At 47.9% G+C, this 16,584-nt stretch overlaps 3 protein-coding genes across 4 annotated transcripts; 1 reads left to right on the top strand and 2 right to left on the bottom strand.

The window, feature by feature from the left end:
* Positions 1–111: 111 nt before the first annotated feature.
* Positions 112–3,135, bottom strand: LOC128309975 (uncharacterized). Of its 2 annotated transcripts, none has more exons than XM_053046888.1 (5): positions 2,067–3,128; positions 1,746–1,985; positions 1,490–1,661; positions 574–1,358; positions 112–435 (listed from the first exon to the last, which is right to left on the bottom strand). In XM_053046888.1, the coding sequence occupies exons 1-5, from the start codon at positions 2,470–2,472 to the stop codon at positions 272–274; spliced, it is 1,767 nt and encodes a 588-aa protein (XP_052902848.1). In that variant the 5' UTR covers positions 2,473–3,128; the 3' UTR covers positions 112–271. The 2 variants fall into 2 exon arrangements, with proteins under 2 accessions (XP_052902848.1, XP_052888094.1); XM_053032134.1 differs by having other exon boundaries at positions 300–435; positions 569–1,358; positions 2,067–3,135.
* Positions 3,136–4,543: 1,408 nt separating this feature from the next.
* On the bottom strand, positions 4,544–6,735 carry LOC128297284 (mitochondrial import receptor subunit TOM20 homolog). The gene is made up of 4 exons (XM_053033281.1): positions 6,556–6,735; positions 6,278–6,359; positions 5,798–5,918; positions 4,544–5,731 (listed from the first exon to the last, which is right to left on the bottom strand). The coding sequence occupies exons 1-4, from the start codon at positions 6,677–6,679 to the stop codon at positions 5,606–5,608; spliced, it is 453 nt and encodes a 150-aa protein (XP_052889241.1). The 5' UTR covers positions 6,680–6,735; the 3' UTR covers positions 4,544–5,605.
* A 622-nt stretch (positions 6,736–7,357) lies between these two features.
* On the top strand, positions 7,358–13,685 carry LOC128305955 (uncharacterized). Its single transcript, XM_053045713.1, has one exon. It carries the CDS (start codon positions 7,364–7,366, stop codon positions 12,866–12,868), a length of 5,505 nt encoding a protein of 1,834 aa, XP_052901673.1. The 5' UTR covers positions 7,358–7,363; the 3' UTR covers positions 12,869–13,685.
* Positions 13,686–16,584: the final 2,899 nt, after the last annotated feature.

Here is a 16,584-nt window from a genome sequence, read left to right as displayed (position 1 = left end):
GGACAATTTTGAGGTTAAATTTTGTCAACAGGAACTATCTTTTACATGTGCGTACACAAGATACAACTAGTGTAATGTAGCGTTGTGCTTAGTGAACCTTTTGATAGGAGCCTTTAGTCGTGAATGTTTGGAGAGGTCTACAATGCTCTGTAAGCAAAACATTTATTTGGTTCGACTCGAAGAAAGAACATTGGACACACAAAAACAAGAACACGCACTCAGACAAACTCAGTACAACACGCGACACCGGGATTTGTTTGTCCTTTTTCATTCAAGACTGATGCGAACCATTCGATACGTTCGTCATGCTAGACGAAACAGTATAGGATGGTCCGGTGTAACGTTGATTCAGCTTCCGATAGGCGAAGACTCCGATGATACCAAGCACTACAGTGGCCGCAATACTGATCCCTATTATCACACCGACACTCATAGCTGCGGTGCAAGAAATAAAAGAAAAGAAAGGTTACCTTTTTGGCCGAGTTCCCGGCGCGTCTGTGATGAAAGACGTTACGTGCAAAATGCGGACAATGGGTGATCATTGAAATGGATGAAAAACATTCATTACCTCACCTTCTTCAACAATCTCCATCGCTATTTCGTACTCCCGTCCGTGCACCTTGAACAAACACTTCCACCAGCCAATGTCCTTTTCCCGCAGCTCCGTTATCACCAGCCCACATTCACCCTCGCGCAATCCCTGCCCGTAGTACCTGTACCGTGCGTCAGCCGATGGTTTCATCTGGTTCGACACACCGTGCACCTCTCCGGACGGTGCGACAAACCGGCAGATATCGATCGGGAGGTCTAGTATCGTGCGACAGAGCAGTCGCTGTTCGCGATCACCTGTGCTGGCAGTTAGCTGGCCGGTAACGGGTTTCCCCGGTTGCTGAAACACACTCACGTTGTAGTACGTGAGATGATCTTCCGCACCATCGAGATCGTTAATGCCGCAAGCCCACATGCCGCTCGTAATGTTGGTAACCTCAAACCGACAGATACCGAGCGATTTGAAGCGATCAAACCGTTGCGGTGTATAATCGCTGCCTTTCGGCCCGGAAAGGTAGCAGTAGTCGAGGGCGTACGGTACCTCGCAGGACAGCTCCTGCACCGTAGTGGTAGACGAGCGAGGATCATGGAAAATTTCAATGTTGGTTGCTGCCAGCTCCAGTCGGCTGCTTTTAACGGGGGAACTGCGCGTACGGACGGTACGTCCTCTGGAGAACCGTCTACCCTTAACGTCAAACACACACCCGGTGTAGTCGGATGGGTTTAGCTGTTGAAAGATGCGCCACACGCCAACGTCCGCCGGTGCAAGCGGTTTTTTGATTTCCAACGAACAGAGTCCTTTCGAAATTCTGCAAATAAAAATTAATACAATTATAATTAATAACTTTCAGTACATGGTCCTCGTTGTCGAGGCGACCCTCAACGCGATCTCAGTTGACCCTGGAATTGGGCTTTCATAATGCGACACAGAAATAGATACTTCGTATTGTACGCCGAGTAGCGGCCGGTGAGCTGACCATCAAGCAACAAGTACTGGCGATTATCTGTTTCCGATAAGGCGCGGCACAGCGAAACCGACGAGCGGTACTGGCAAGACAGCACAATATGGTCCTCCGTTTCCTCCACCGTTGTCTTAACGTCGCGATCATCTTCTGCAATTAAAAAACGATTAACGAGTGGATGATACAGCGATTGTCCGAGAGATTGTCTCGGCCCGTCTCGGGCGAACGTCTTACCATCCACGAACAGATTAATCTTTGTGATCCTTTCCGTCATTGCGCCCCAGAACATTACGTGGCACCAGAAGTGGCTGATCTGCTGCGTAAGATCGAACGATTTGGAGCAGGATTCGTACACTGCTTGTTCCGCATCGACGATACGACAGTACCTGGAACTATCCCTATCCGGACAGTTAACAGTCGCCATTGAACTGGTTCCACTTACGGTAACATTTAGCTCATCGATAAACTTTAATGCTGGGGATATGTTTTAGAAAAAGATTGTATTATTGCATTAAGATGAAATCGGTTTTAAAAATATCTCACATTTTTACTCACACAAAACGGTCACTTCGAGAACACCTGTTCGGTCGCCACCATCTTGATCGGTGCCATACAAAGTCCAGTGGGTTTCGAGCGGTTTTTGCAGGTTCTTCACCCGTATGCCACACCGTTCCGTGTCGTACCGCTCGACGGTAGTTTTTTCACCGATCCGATGTATCTGATCACTGTCCAAGCTGTACTGCACATTGTTCACTGACACGGAGCAATGAATCCAGTGGCCAACGGTTACCGCGGCTTTCCGCAATTCGGTTCCACCGTTCGGGTTTAGAAAGACGAGAAAACCTCCGCCTTCGGCGATGGACAGTCTATCCGATGGGAAAATTGGTATCGTATCGGCCGGACAGATCGGTGCACTACAGCACACCAGAACCACTAAACTCATCAGCAAGTAGGAAGGCATATTTCCGGGTCTGCGTACATGCGCAACTTGTGCGTAATGAGAATAGAAACACCTACAACAAACCTAAACAAAGGGACACGATAACGCAAAAGGCACTGCAGGCACGTGATAATGCGCTAGAAACGTACTACTACTAATACTACCAGTAGTAGTAGTTCTTCTTGACACTTACACCACACGAAAAGGGCAATGGAAAAATGGCCACCGTGTGTTCGCAAATTTCGACTCCAGACCGAGTGGGCGATCGCGTCCGAAATCGATCGTTTACGTTGCTATTTTTGGTTGCATACACTTCCGCAATGTCCGCACAAACTGTTGATGCGTTTCGCTCTGCATCCGACGATGGAACGTGACACACTAAACACACGGCTACACTAATGCGAATGGCCACACGCTAAACACAGCATATATCGCGCGTACTGCACACACATCGGCGTGGGGCAGATCAGTATTCGGTGAAAGAATGCACGCAATAGGGCCCAATTGTTTAATGGTTAATACGGTTTCGATCCTGATAAAGTTTTGCCCTTTCGCACCAACGTCCCAAACAGGGAAGGCATGGAGCGAAACAAGCGAGCGATAGCGAAGTTTGCTCTGGACACAGGGTAAGCAATATTGTCGGCTATCGGCACCGATTGTCCGCCTCGGCAAGAAACCGTTTAAATTCAGATAAAAATACATCCACACACACACCCCCGCCTGGTGATATAGAATGTCCAATCTAGTATGTCGTTGGCTAACGTTCCACCTGTTCTTTCTTTTTTTTGGTGTTGAAATTCGAAAATGATGGGCAGAGAGATGAACCCACAATGCTCCGAGCTATCCTTTTCTTCTGGAATAAACTATGGCACGCATGTCGGGTTGGCGCTTATGCAGTCGGCACGATACGCATGGAAATGGTTCACAATATACAAAAACGAGTTATAAATAGTGCGCCAACCGACACTGGGTTTTCGATGTTCTAATTCAACGCTTGCACATCTGTTCCTATTACTTATCGGACACGCCGGATTCGCAACCCGTGCGAGAAAATAAAAACATTTGTACTGGCTCTGTGATAGGGCCCAATCCGAGGAGCAAAATATCACTTGTCGGCGACGATCTGGACGACGAGTAGTAGAGGAGGGTCTTCTGTTATATCATTACGATCGTAACTTCGGAAAACGAGTTAAGAAATTAAATCCTCTGTCTATATGAAGTCTTATGACCCCGCAGACTCCACCATGTAGCATACATCGCACTGTGATACGTCAGGCAATCCTCGATAGCCAGGAAAAGAAGAGTAGACTACGAGCTGGCTGATCTGTTGGGCATAGTAGGCCGGTTTGGCAGCAGTAGGTGATCAAAGCAATCTTCAAGCACCAGAATCTTCGGGGATCATCTTCTCAATCCAAGTTAATCCAGGACATGTGGCTTATGTGGCTGACAGAAAAATCATTGTTTTACGGCTCCCCTACGTAGCGGATACTTATCACCTACGCAGCGGTGACGTACAGAAGGAAGTCGTCCAAAATGTCACCTATCATGGGTCAAAGGTCACTATAGAACTTGCGTATATATGGATGCTTAGAAAGGCTTTTGATTCCGTATGAGTGGCAGTGGATTAGATTTGCCAGGCTGCGGTGGGCTGGTCACGTCATGAGAATGACGCAGGATGATCTATCCCGTAAAGTCCTTTCAGGTAGTCCACATGGATAGAGGAGGCATGGTAGGTTTAAATTGACAGGGAGTAATGGCTTTGATGCGGCCGGAAGAAAGGCCGCAAATACGTATTGGCTGATGAAAGCTCTTGACCGTGAGCAGCCTAAAGAGGACTCCTGCAACAGGCCAAGGCCGCGAAGCGGTTGAAACACCTGATAAAAAAGGAATATGACGTGTCCAAGAAGAACAATATGCACTTAGAACTATGGGCTCTTCCCACATTTTTTTTATCAAAACCTTTAGCCTCCCGACCTGACCGCAACGAATAGGACAGTGAATGTAACAGTTCCATTTTGATCTTTCTCACCTTTCCCATTACTACCGCGATGGAGATGGTTGAGTTTTAGAAGCTAAAATCACACACTTTCGCTTTCAACGCTAAACGTGTTTCATGAAATAACACTGGATATCCTTTATTCTCCCGAAAAGCTATCAGTTGCTCATATAGTTCATGTATCTGCTTCAACAAGTAGTTGCACCCTTCACAAAAATGGTGGTTAGCTTTGCCTTCGTTTTATATCCGTTTCCGTTTTCTATTCCGTGCTCCACCATCGTATGTAGCAGAGCTTGCAAACAATGCCCCCGGGGGAGGGTTCTCTTTTCAGTTTGGCATAAATGAGCGTGTGCGTACATTATTCCTGGGGCAGAATTTTAACTTGAGGATCGGGTTGGGAAGATGGGAAGCACACGGTCACAAATTAATGCTGAAGTCTGCGCATTTAGAATGCGAACAAATAATGCATTTTCCTAGCTCTGTGTAAATGCTTTTAAAATGGGGAACTATTAACGTTTCAAACTGGAAATGAATGTATGAACGTTTACTGGCGTTACTGATTGGAACTGAGATGAACCTCACCTTTTAAATGGTGCTTTTCCATTACCGTAAGAACCTTTACAGATGATGTTACGAGCGGAGAATGAGAAACAACACGCGCTTTTTCCGTGTATCTACGCAAAATAGATGTCTTGCCTTTAATGTCCGTGTGTGTAGGTGTTCTTTGTTTGTTTTATCATTATATCTAAACTGATTTAGTTCTACTACGAATAGGTTACGAATTTACGCCGTCGTGGTGCTCGAGAATGGGAATCGAGCGCAAAGGAAGGTAAGAAGCGTGACGGAAGTGATCATCCCTGCCAGGTCCGTGTAGTTTAGTTTCCGTGCGAGGAAATTTTCTCAGGTAGCTGATGAACCTCAACGGGAAGTGGGTTATGATGGTGACAATTAGCGATGCGTAACAAATGTTCGATTAGTTTACGACGATATTTGCTGCTGCTTTAATCCCGGTTAGGCAGTTTTATATTTATAAGGAGGTGTAGGATGAAAAAGGGCTCTTGGTGTTCCTACGGCTCTCGGTTTTTTTTCTTCCTTTTTTTTCGTGACGATCTTAACTACTTTAAAGACCCACAACAACTAGACACGGCCGGTTTTTCCTTACTCCAAATCATCGTTCATGTCCTGAAGCTTGCTCCGCTCGTTCTCGCTCGATTGACTGCCGTACTGTCGCATGCGGGTGATCAGCAGTGCGAACACCTGAGCTGGCAGCGTTTGCTGGAGGACCTACAAAACATAAAACGTGTAAGGCATTACGACACATTCCGTTGGGTCACAATCGTTTCCACTGACCTGTAGCAGTTGCGTTGGCTGACCACAAACAATAATTGCATTAGCCAAATGTTCCACACCGTTCTCGATATCACCGGCCGCAATGAGCGCTTCGCCGGTTTGAATTTCCTGCAGGAAGAATCTATACGAAGGAGAAAGACAATTGTTGTTAAACAAAATATATGCATTTGGTTAAGAATTTTGATCAAAGTGAATCGTTTTCTAAGCTCTGTTTGCAAATCATGTGAGAGAAACATGTTCCATGTGCTTGCACATTACAGTGTTGTCATTAGCGTGGACCCCTGGATCGACAAACCGATTACATAAACGTCGCCCGTTCTAAACCGTTCCAAGAAGCGGCGAAGGGGTGGCCACGGTTGGGAGGAAAAGCATCCAAATGACAACACGCGCACGAGATGGAAAACTTGTGGAAAATCAATACATTCCCGTCCTTTGCTCGCTCGCATGGTTCTCTAAGCAGTTAACCCTCTTTTCACCTACCTCTGCACTTCTTCGTGATCTGTCAGGTTAGGGATTGTTGTCCTTGGCCCTGTCGATGCTGCTGCCTTTTTGGCCTTTCGTCCTACGGAGAGTATAACACATAGCATTCAGTTATTAGACGCTAGGAACGAAAACCTGCACTGCACAATTGAATTGCTTTTCCGAGCGGTGCGTTACATTCATTGGAAAAAAGAGAAATCGAGCAAACATTGGTTGCGTGCGATGGCGCAGCCGAAGCGGTTACACCACACAACCGTCTACTTCTGTGGCGGACTTACTTTCGCGCAATTTTTTCTTAAAATCCGGATCCTTCCTGCGTTTGTGGTCGAAGTATATGCAATAGCCGAGGAACAGCGTCCCAGCGACACCGGCAGCAATTCCAATCGTTTTACTCATCTCCATATTTCACTGCTTTCCGTCCAGAACGAACACACGAGCGTACTATCCCCCAGCGAAAGCAAAACCACACCACAAAAGCAATAGGAAAAACAAAAGTGCACTGCCGTTGACAGCCGTTCGTGTTGGACTGTTTGCGATGACATTTCACTGAGCAACTGTTGTGCGTTCTATTGTGATATTTTATTAAAATTATTTTGCTATGAAATTGTACACTAGTTAAACTATTTTAGGCAATGTGTTTCAAATTATGGGGGTTTCATTTTGGAAGGCATCCACAAGTTTAGGAACTCAACCCTGTGTGCTGTAAACGTGGGGTAAACTGACATTTCGGTAAATTTCGATCTACCGGTGCAGAGCAAATATCCAAAAGGAATTCTTCTATTATTCGCGGTACTGTTTCGTGGACGAAATAATTGAAACGAACTAAGCGTGCGTCTGGATCAATGGAAACAAATTAAGCGTTAACTGAAGGTGTTTCTGTGCTTTATTTTCTCTTTTAGTTTGTACATGGATGAAGGACGATTACTCCAACAGCGATTCTGTTAACGAGACGAGTAGAAAGGAGAGCTTAACGATCGGATCGACACATGGTCCAGGTAAGCTGAACGAACTAACTGTTTGTCGGGGTTTGTCTGTACAAATGGTAATTAACCTATGCTTATATGAATTTGTATCGGTTTTAGCAAAATGGTGCACATAAACATCGATAATCTAAAACGTACCGATCGCTCATTAACTTGGCTTCCGGAACCAACGTGTGATAGGTGTTCGCTTCCATTCACCAACCATGCGGATGAGCTGTACAATAGGGTACCGTTGCTGTTGTCCTGCAAGCACCTCCTGTGCGGTATGTGTGTGCGTGAACATGCCCAGAGCGATAGCATCGTGTGTGAGCGCTGCAACAAGCGTGTCCCATTTCCGGATGACTGTGACAATGCGGCAGATGCATTGCATCCAAGCTACTACATGCTGGGCATGATGTTTCAGATGCAGCAAGATTTGAAATATCTCGAGCTGTTCTATGGGGACGATGGTAAGAAAACAAAGCCGGCAAAGGATACAGCGGCATTGGATGAAACGGTCCAGACCTTGTCCATAGAATCCCTTTCCACACGCGATATGAGCACTACGAAAAAGATGCGAAGTCTGCTGGAAGAAGCGTTTGATTCGTACGAAAAAACAAGCCATGCGCTTCACAAGCGTGCCAAATCGTATTCTGAAAACGTTGACCACGTAGTGCAGCAACTGAATGCACATTTTCTCGCCCTTCACAACGCACTACAGATGGAGCAGGATCGCGCACTGCAACTGGTACGCAAAACATATCTCGAGCAACAGCAGCGCATCGAGCAGCAGCAACAACACTTAACAGCTTCCAAAAAACGGTTAAAGGAATTGCATACGCGCCTAAAGACCTTTCTCGGCAAATCGCGCTGTCAGGATGATCGTACGTGGATGCAGTTCAGCGAAGAGGTTAAACTGTTTCTTGTGAGGGAACCGTTGAAACTGTCAACAGCGGGCGGTGGTAGCAGTGATGTCCAGTTGGTGAAATTTTATGCACAGAATGATAAGTTTTTCGAAACCCTCGGTGCCAGCTACAAATTGAAGGTTACGAATCTGAATAAGATGGAGCAGCTTGTACCATTTGCCGCCAGCAAGAAGCACGTGGTAGTAGATCCAGCTGTCACTGTAAGTGATACAAATTTACCGACGTATTCTGCATGGCAAAAATCGGACCGTTACAAGCAACAGGAACATGCCGTTAAAAAAACGGCCGTCAGTGCATTGGAACAACCCGATCGGCTGGACGTATCGGCACATCCTACCTGGGAACGGAAACTGTCGGTCCGTAACAGACATCATGAGCCTGTTGCTAGGTCGATCCTTTTCAATGAACAAGGTATTCCAACACGAGGGACCAAACATGCTGAAGAAAGTGTTCGCCACTGCACGGATAATCTGAAAGACAGGGCACACGGCAAGAAACGTTTCAAGACTAGCACAAAACCACACGAGCGGCGCGTACTTACAGAATCTGAAATAGACACCTTGAAACGGTGCTTTTCGATGGTTACGATTACCTGCGTAGTAGGTCCAAACGAAATATACGTCCGGGACGAATTGTGCGACGATGGGGTGAAGAAAATCACCGAGCTGTGCAGGGAGGAGGCGGAAGATTATGATTCGAAGCTGTTATCTGGACCGCGTCGCCTTAACATTGAGCTTGGTGCCGTTTACCTCGTGCAGCCGGAAAATACGACCTTTTGGTACAGAGCGGTGGTACTGGAGTTACTGCACACAAAGTCGGAACAGCGCGGACCGTACAGGGTGCGGTATTTGGATTATGGAGACAAAGATATCGTTGGGCACGATCAAATGCGACCTATATCGGAAGAACTGTGCGATATCGCATCCCAAGCGATGCGATGCGCTCTGCACAATATCGTCCCGCTGGGATGCACTGCAATGTACTGTCCGGAGGAATGTTATCAGCTAATGATGGACTTCATTGGAAATCGTAAAATGCTGATGTACGAACTGGATGTTACAGCTGACGGGCGGGTGGTTGACATATTTTTACCGCCAATTAATGAGAATAGTCTGAAGCCGGCAAGCGATACGCGGATAAACGTGATGCGTTGGGAAGGTTACTATCCGCCCATGTCGATGCGTTCGATGTTGATCAATTTGCAGCAGTGTGACCAGAAGGTATCTACCGTGCGCGAATCGCAAATCACTGACCGTCTCGTGCTGCTGAAGTGGTGGTTGAATCAAGCAACTGCCCAGGCGCAGAAGCGATGTACCATCCCGCGGGCGCCAGTGTTGGCGGAGTTTGAGTTTTTTGACGTTCGTATCACGCATTCACAGTCACCCGATCACTTCTATGTTATGCCGCTGGAATGGAAGAAGAACATCTTCGACCAGCTGCAGGAAGAGCTGAACGTGATGTGCCAGGTGGCGAATGCGTACAAAGTATTCTGTCCGCACGAAGGGATCGTATGTGGTTTCGCGCTCGACACCGCCGATCGTGAGCGGGTTTGGTTGCGTGGCCGCATTGAGAAGATCGAACCGGGATGCTGCTGGATGTATGCGCTCGATACGGGCGAAAGCATGCAGGTTAGCAGTAACGATTTGTATCTGTTTCCACCAGGAAGCACCCCCCTGTCCGTGCATCCGCTCGCCGTGTGCTGCGGTTTGGAGCACATTCGTCCGAAGAGTGCCACGTCCGCCTGGGATGAGGATGCCATCGGCGAGTTTAATATGCTGATGAAAAGCAAAACGCTTCGGTTCGCCGTCACCGTTGGTGCACTGTGGAACGAAACGAAGGTGTACAGTGTGTTGCTGTATCTGCGCAACAAATCCGACGTTGATACGTGCGTCAATAAGCTGCTCGTGGCACAGGGTCACGCCGAATGCATTGCAGGAAGGGAGGCACAAGTGAGCGATCTCGTACACAAGCCGGACATCAGGAAGATGAGTGATAAAGGTACGCCAGCAGCAGCAGCAGCAGCAGCAGCAACAGCAGGAGCAGCTCCAGCAACGCCAGAGTCCCCCTGCAAGGTAATCGATCCGCGTGTCCCGGTCGATTTGTTGAGAGTGATTTCGCCCTCCGAAATCTACGTACGGTTGAGCTCGCGTAAGGCCGATCTGGATGGACTGCACCAGGCGATACAGCAGCACATTGACGAAGCGCTGGATGGTGACGACAGCACAGACGACCGCTCGAACAAGAGCGGCTGGACGACCGGTGATATGTGCCTCGTGTTTACCTCACCATCCAAATCCAAAGCTACCGAATGGTATCGTGCACGGATTACGGAAGTACAAGAAGAAGGTGAGCTGTACGAAGCGTTTCTAATCGATCTCGCCCTAACGGTGCAGGTGCATCATGCCAATATGGCACGCATGGTGCCCCGCATCGTGCAACTACAGCCCGGGGCCGTCCGTTGCCAATTGGCGTGCATTGAACCGCTTAGGGGGACCAGTGATTGGCAGAAGGTGACAGTAGATGGCTTAAACAGCATAATCGATTCGTTCGATAAGCACGCGATCTCGTTGGATGCGAAACGGCCAAAGAATGAAGATAGTGCGGCACCCAACCCGAAAGAATCGTTGTCCGTAGTGCTGTGGGGTGTGCGTGTGCTGGAACGGCAAGCGCTCGCACCGCAGAAAACGGAATACCGCAACATCAACCAGCTGCTCGTCGTCCGAGGGCTGGCACATTCGTCCGGGCGCTTTCGTACGTTTGCCACGAAAGGTGAGGGGGCGCTGGAAGAACTGCAGTCGGTGGAAGAAGCGATCGAGACGATGATGCGCTGCGAGTACGAGAAGTTGCAGCAATTTTTTCGCGAAATCGCCGCCGTCTCTGCCGAAGCGGAAGCATTCGGTGCACGGGAGGACGACAGCGAAACGGCGCAAGGTGCACTGAATGGCGAGGGCAGGCTAGCGCGGGTGGAAATTGACAGTGCGTGCGCCATCATGCTTTCGCTGGTTGATGACGCGGTGGAACCGATCACGGACTGGCCGAGGGGTGATCAGATCGAGAAGACCGTTTTCGTCGGTATGCCGACGCACATCGGTAACGATGGAACCGTGTTCCTGTACGACATGTGCCAGGAACCAGTGCTGCACCGTATACGTGAAACGATCAGTGCTTTCATAGAAAAGCGTGCCCTGTCTTCGCCGGTAACTCCTCCTGCCTTCAAGCCGGGAGAACCGTGCCTTGCCAAATATCATCTCGATGGGATGTTTTACCGTGGTACGGTCGCAGCTGTCATAAAACGCAATAAGTATCGCGTGCTGTTTATCGACTACGGTAATGAGGAAATCTGCCGTGGTGAAGATTTGCGCAAGGATATCGTTTGCGGGCGGGTGCCGGTCCAGACGAATCGATTTCGGTTGAGTGAAATTGCGCCGAAGCAACTGTGCAAGGAGACGGGCGTGTGGCCGGAAGATGCAATCATGAAGTGTCATGGACTGATCGTACAGCAACTATGCCAGGTACACGTCAACACGTTCATCTGGTCGCTGAAATACAACGAGGAGTCGAAAATTCGTCATCCCATTCCGTGCCAACTGTTTCGGCTCAACGATTCCGTCAATGTGGTAGATGCGCTGTTGGGATTGGGGAGTTTTAAGCGCATCGTGGAAAAGGTGGAACAAACGGTAGACGAGCCCAGCTCCCCGGATGGGCGTGCATCGAAACGGTACCGGAAAATCGAATATCCCATGACGGATGCTGGCTCGGATCGAAGCTATTCGCCACCGTCCTACACACCGGAGCAACGGGATCTATTGCAATTCTTGGAAGAGATGGACTCGAGCTACGAGCAAAACAGCACCAACAAAGATTTCGAAGATCCGAACGAGCTGCCGGACGAAGACGATGACGAAAGTAGCGGTCTAGACCGTGCCCATCGACTCTACCTCGATACCGCTGACCATTTCGATAGATCGAACGACAGTTCTAGCAGTAAGAATTCATTGACGTCGCTTCATTCCTTCACACCGTATGACCTCGATTCGTCCACCCAGATGTCGCCACTCGAGCCGGATGACTCGCCGAACTCGTTCGTATCACCGATCGGCCCGAACCGAACGAGCGGATTTTGGGCCAACTTTGCCAGCTACGGCTCGAACCTTACGCTGCACATCTTCCCGCAGGTTGAGGGACATTCGCTCCGTTCGGCCAGCCTGGATGTGAAGGTGCAGCGCGTCGCCAACTCGCAGTCCGGGATGCTGCAGTGGCAGGCGAGCCTGGCCGAGGTGGGACAACCGTGCCTCGCACTGTACGCGAACGATCGTCGCTACTATCGCGCGGTCGTCGAAAAGGTGCACGAAGAGCATGGCGAGGTGACCGTCCTGTACGTAGACCACCTCAACCGGGGCACCGTTGCGATTGCGGATTTGCGCAAGTGTTCGAAGGAGTTGCGCACCATTCCGCTGCGCAATGCCGAGGTGCGGCTGAGCGGTGTCCGCCGTAATCCGCGTATGCGGGACGAGGATGTCGGCAGACGGCTGAAGGAAGTGTTGGCGCAATCGTTCTTCGTGCGGATTGTCCCGTCCACGTACCCACCGCAACCGGGTGAAACGTTCGTGCCGGAGGTACAACTGTTCAGTGACTATGAACGGGGCGTCTTTGCGTACCAACGAATGCTCGACGAGAAGTTCCTATATCCTACCATTCCGTAGTGCTTTCCACTACTTTTTTGTTTCGATCTTTGACTTTGTTAGAAGAAAAAAAACTTTCATTACATACCTTTTTTTTACTTTTCATCGAACCATTTAATTTCTCCATATCGTTATCCACGTTTTGTTGACAATTTTGCGTTTAAACATTTTTATTGAGTTATGTTTTTTGAAATAGTTTAGCTAAAAGTTATAACCGGAAGTACAAGAAATCGGCGAGGATGGAATATTGTGAGGATGATATTCATTATTGAACTATTTGGAATTATTATGTGAAAAAAATAATACTGCTTACGAAAGCGATGTTATAAACGGGTACCAAATTGTTTTGTGATTTATTACTAAACCATAGAGGAAAACATATTTCGTCACTGCGCGTCAGGCTGAATTACAAGTAGCGAAGCTACAAACGAACGCGTGCACGATATAGATATACGAATAATCCATTTACAAATGTGAAATAAAGTGCTAATAAAGGAAGCATTAAATGCATCCGTTTCATTATTGCCAGCTACGATAATAAATGGCACGCACTAATCGGACTTCGCGAGAGAACCGACTATCCTTGGGATAAGCTTTACCGCGACCCTGATAAGAAAATGACTGTATAGAAAACAGCCGCCACCACGCGTTATCTCGGTAAAATCCATTTCCGTATTGGGGGCCAAACACTGCGAAATCATCATTTGCGGTTATTTTTCTCCTTTTTCACGAGCGGAAGTAACATTTAATGTTTTTTTTTTATCTCGTAACCGATACGCGACAAGTGGCTGTGAACAGTAGTATCGCTGAACGGACGCGAGAGTTTTAAAATGGCAAATAAAACATGTGTTGATGAATTAAAACAAAAACAAACAGCATTATAAAAAAAAGGAAAGGAAAACGGATGCCTTTATAGTATGTTTTATTTATTTGCTATCGTGCGATGTGCGAATCTTACTACAGAATATACCGCCATGAATAAAATGTGCCTATAAAATAACTTTATATAAAAACTTTATATAACTTTAGATAAAAAAGAATTTGTGCAAAAAAGTAGTATAAAGTTTGAAGAAGAATATTTACTACTACTGAGCAGTAATAGACAACCTTGTATTAGATACGCGCTGAGGCGCAGCTCTGGTGCCTTCTTTGGATGCTCCAAGCGGAAAAATAGTTGGAGCGCCACTAGTGGTGATTATTGCAGTGTGACATACATTTTCTTTCCGTTAATTCTGTAAATTTTCGCCTAGTCTTCTGTATATATATCCGTTTGAAAGCCGAATTACGACAAAAGGATCGTCTTCTAGTCGATCCGTTAAAAAGTCTTGATCTTGCCTTCACCAACTAAGGTAGTCTATACTAATTAATTGAAAGGCTTACTAAACGGCTGCTACTAGTGTTGAGTGAATCTCAGATTGAAGAAAATATTTCTCTATTTCAAAGATTCATGAATCATCTAAAGATCCCCCACTCTAAAGATCCCCAGATCCCCTCCACTGATCGTCAATTACCACCAATGGTCGTAACAAGGAGCTAGATCAGCTACTGCACTCAGGATTCATAAATCACTCACTAAAGAATCATATGAATGACTTGTCTCAAAAGATTCATTAAGCAAAACACAGTTTACCGTTTACAGAACCTTGGCCAGGATGTTATGAAGCCAGTGGCGGATCAATCCCTTTGGAGGCCCTAGGCGGAATGATAGCCGGGGCCTCAAATTTAAAAAAAATCCCGGTGGGGGGGGGGGGGGTGGCCGCGAACAAATTTTTCCAGGGGCCCCTTGTTGTGTTTCTCGGGGGCCCCCCTAGCCTTCGTTTTGAGACTTTTCTGACTTTATCTATACACCTTTTAGTACTAAAAAGCTTTTTTCGGGGCCCCCACATTCGACGAGGCCCCTGGCGGCCGCCTACTCCGCCCACCGTTTGATCCGCCACTGTATGAAGCACCAACATTCAACGAAGATGTGCGACAAAGATGATGGGTGGCCGCCTTTAGGTCCTCGCCGTTTGTGGAGCACCAAAATTTGCTACAAGTGGACCTTCGAGGTCTAAAATATGGACAAGAGAACCTCCCGAGCTCAATCCGTTTCAAGTTGGAAGGCTGTGGAGTCCTCTTCAGTCCATCTTGTTTCATTAGAATGATCCCAAGTATCTCTCCCCGGTTAACTATCATTTTGCCCAGGACCTGCGAGGAGATTGATCCACCAATGATCTTAAACTATCAGACTACACAGTGTGTCCCAAGTCGTATCCTTTCAGTAGCTGCGTTTTATAGGCCACAATATCCAAGAAATAGCGCAAAGTCCAAGAGGATACATAGGAAGTGAGTCGTCTTGTACGATCATGAAGGCGCAGACCTCTCTTGACTCCACGTTACACTACCTGGCTTAACACCTGCAGTGGCTTCAAGATTAAAGAGTAGCAAGAAATCCACGCAAAGTGATCCAGTATAAGTGCATTACTTTGTCCAGTCTGTCAACTCTGAAGGTTCAGCACTTCAGCTTAATCGTTTTGTATATTAATTAATTGGAACTGGTTCACCGTTCAGTCGGCTGTAGGCGACCGTGCCACGCTAGTCTATCTTCATCAAGGCAAGGTGTCAAAAACTCGATCCTTCAATCAACGCAAAACTGCAACTGCACTTGATCGCATTGCATTGCATCTACTAAACACCCTGAGTAGACATTTCTACCGATAACGAACTTCAGTGTCAGCAACATTAATGGTGCGTCTAAACAATCAACCCCCATGGACCCAAAGCCGCGGTCAATACGTAGGGAGAGAGAGAGATATATGTATGCGTATATAAATGTCTATTTAAAAAAAACCGAAAGCAACCCGTTCCGGCCGGTCCAACAACCCCACTGGGCGGGGTGGTGGTGGGGAAGGAAGGAGGGGGGGGGGGGGTGGAGATGGTCAATCTCCATCCACCCACCTACATTCATCGTACAACAGAACTCCTCTTCATGCCACCCATTATTCATCCCCTTCGTTTACCACCCCCCTTTTGGCCACCCCCATACATAGGTCAACGAGCATCGGCAGCATAAAGCGGAGTCAATTGCCTCGTGCCTTCGCAGCTCGTGCCATTCATGTCTACGCGAGGGGTGGTAGGGGTGAGAGGGGAGAGGGGGGGGGGAGTCCAACTGCGACCGGATTCGAAAACCGTGTGCTCCCAACCATCCCCCCCCCCCCCCCCCCCCCGATGCAGACAAGCGCGAAACGCCAGAAGAACCAATAAAAAACGAACCGGCAGGGGTGTGTGAGGTGGTGACCGATTGAAGCATGCCAAACACGCTTTTCGTATCGTTAATGTAGCACTGCCACCACCGCACCTCACGATCGTTTGCTATGTTGTGCGGATAGGGAGCGGGCGAAGGGCTGGTGGAGGGTGAGAAAAGAAAACCGGGTCCCGCCGCGACTCTTTGGAACGTGCGAAACAGACGTAGCACACAAGGGTGTGTAAGCCACAAAAGCTTTGAATATGGTGGCATTCGGGCTCGCTCACACTTACTGCCATCCCGCTCGCGCTCACACACTGCCAGAAGCGTGCAGTGGAATTGTCAGTTGGTTTTAAATATCAAAACATAAAATAATTATTAAGTTCAAGCATGCACGAGTTTTGTGCCGAATGTCGTCTAGAGGGACGCGGTAAGGGGTGAGGTGCAGCGGAAAGAAAAGCGCGAAGAAAGGGGTGGCAAAAGTGGTACGCGCAGCAGTGCGCTTATTCATAAT

Source organism: Anopheles moucheti, chromosome 2 (genome assembly GCF_943734755.1).
Source record: "Anopheles moucheti chromosome 2, idAnoMoucSN_F20_07, whole genome shotgun sequence".
Lineage (NCBI taxonomy): Eukaryota > Metazoa > Arthropoda > Insecta > Diptera > Culicidae > Anopheles > Anopheles moucheti.
Note: the sequence above shows the minus strand (reverse complement) of the source record. Positions and strands in the feature narration are given on the sequence as shown.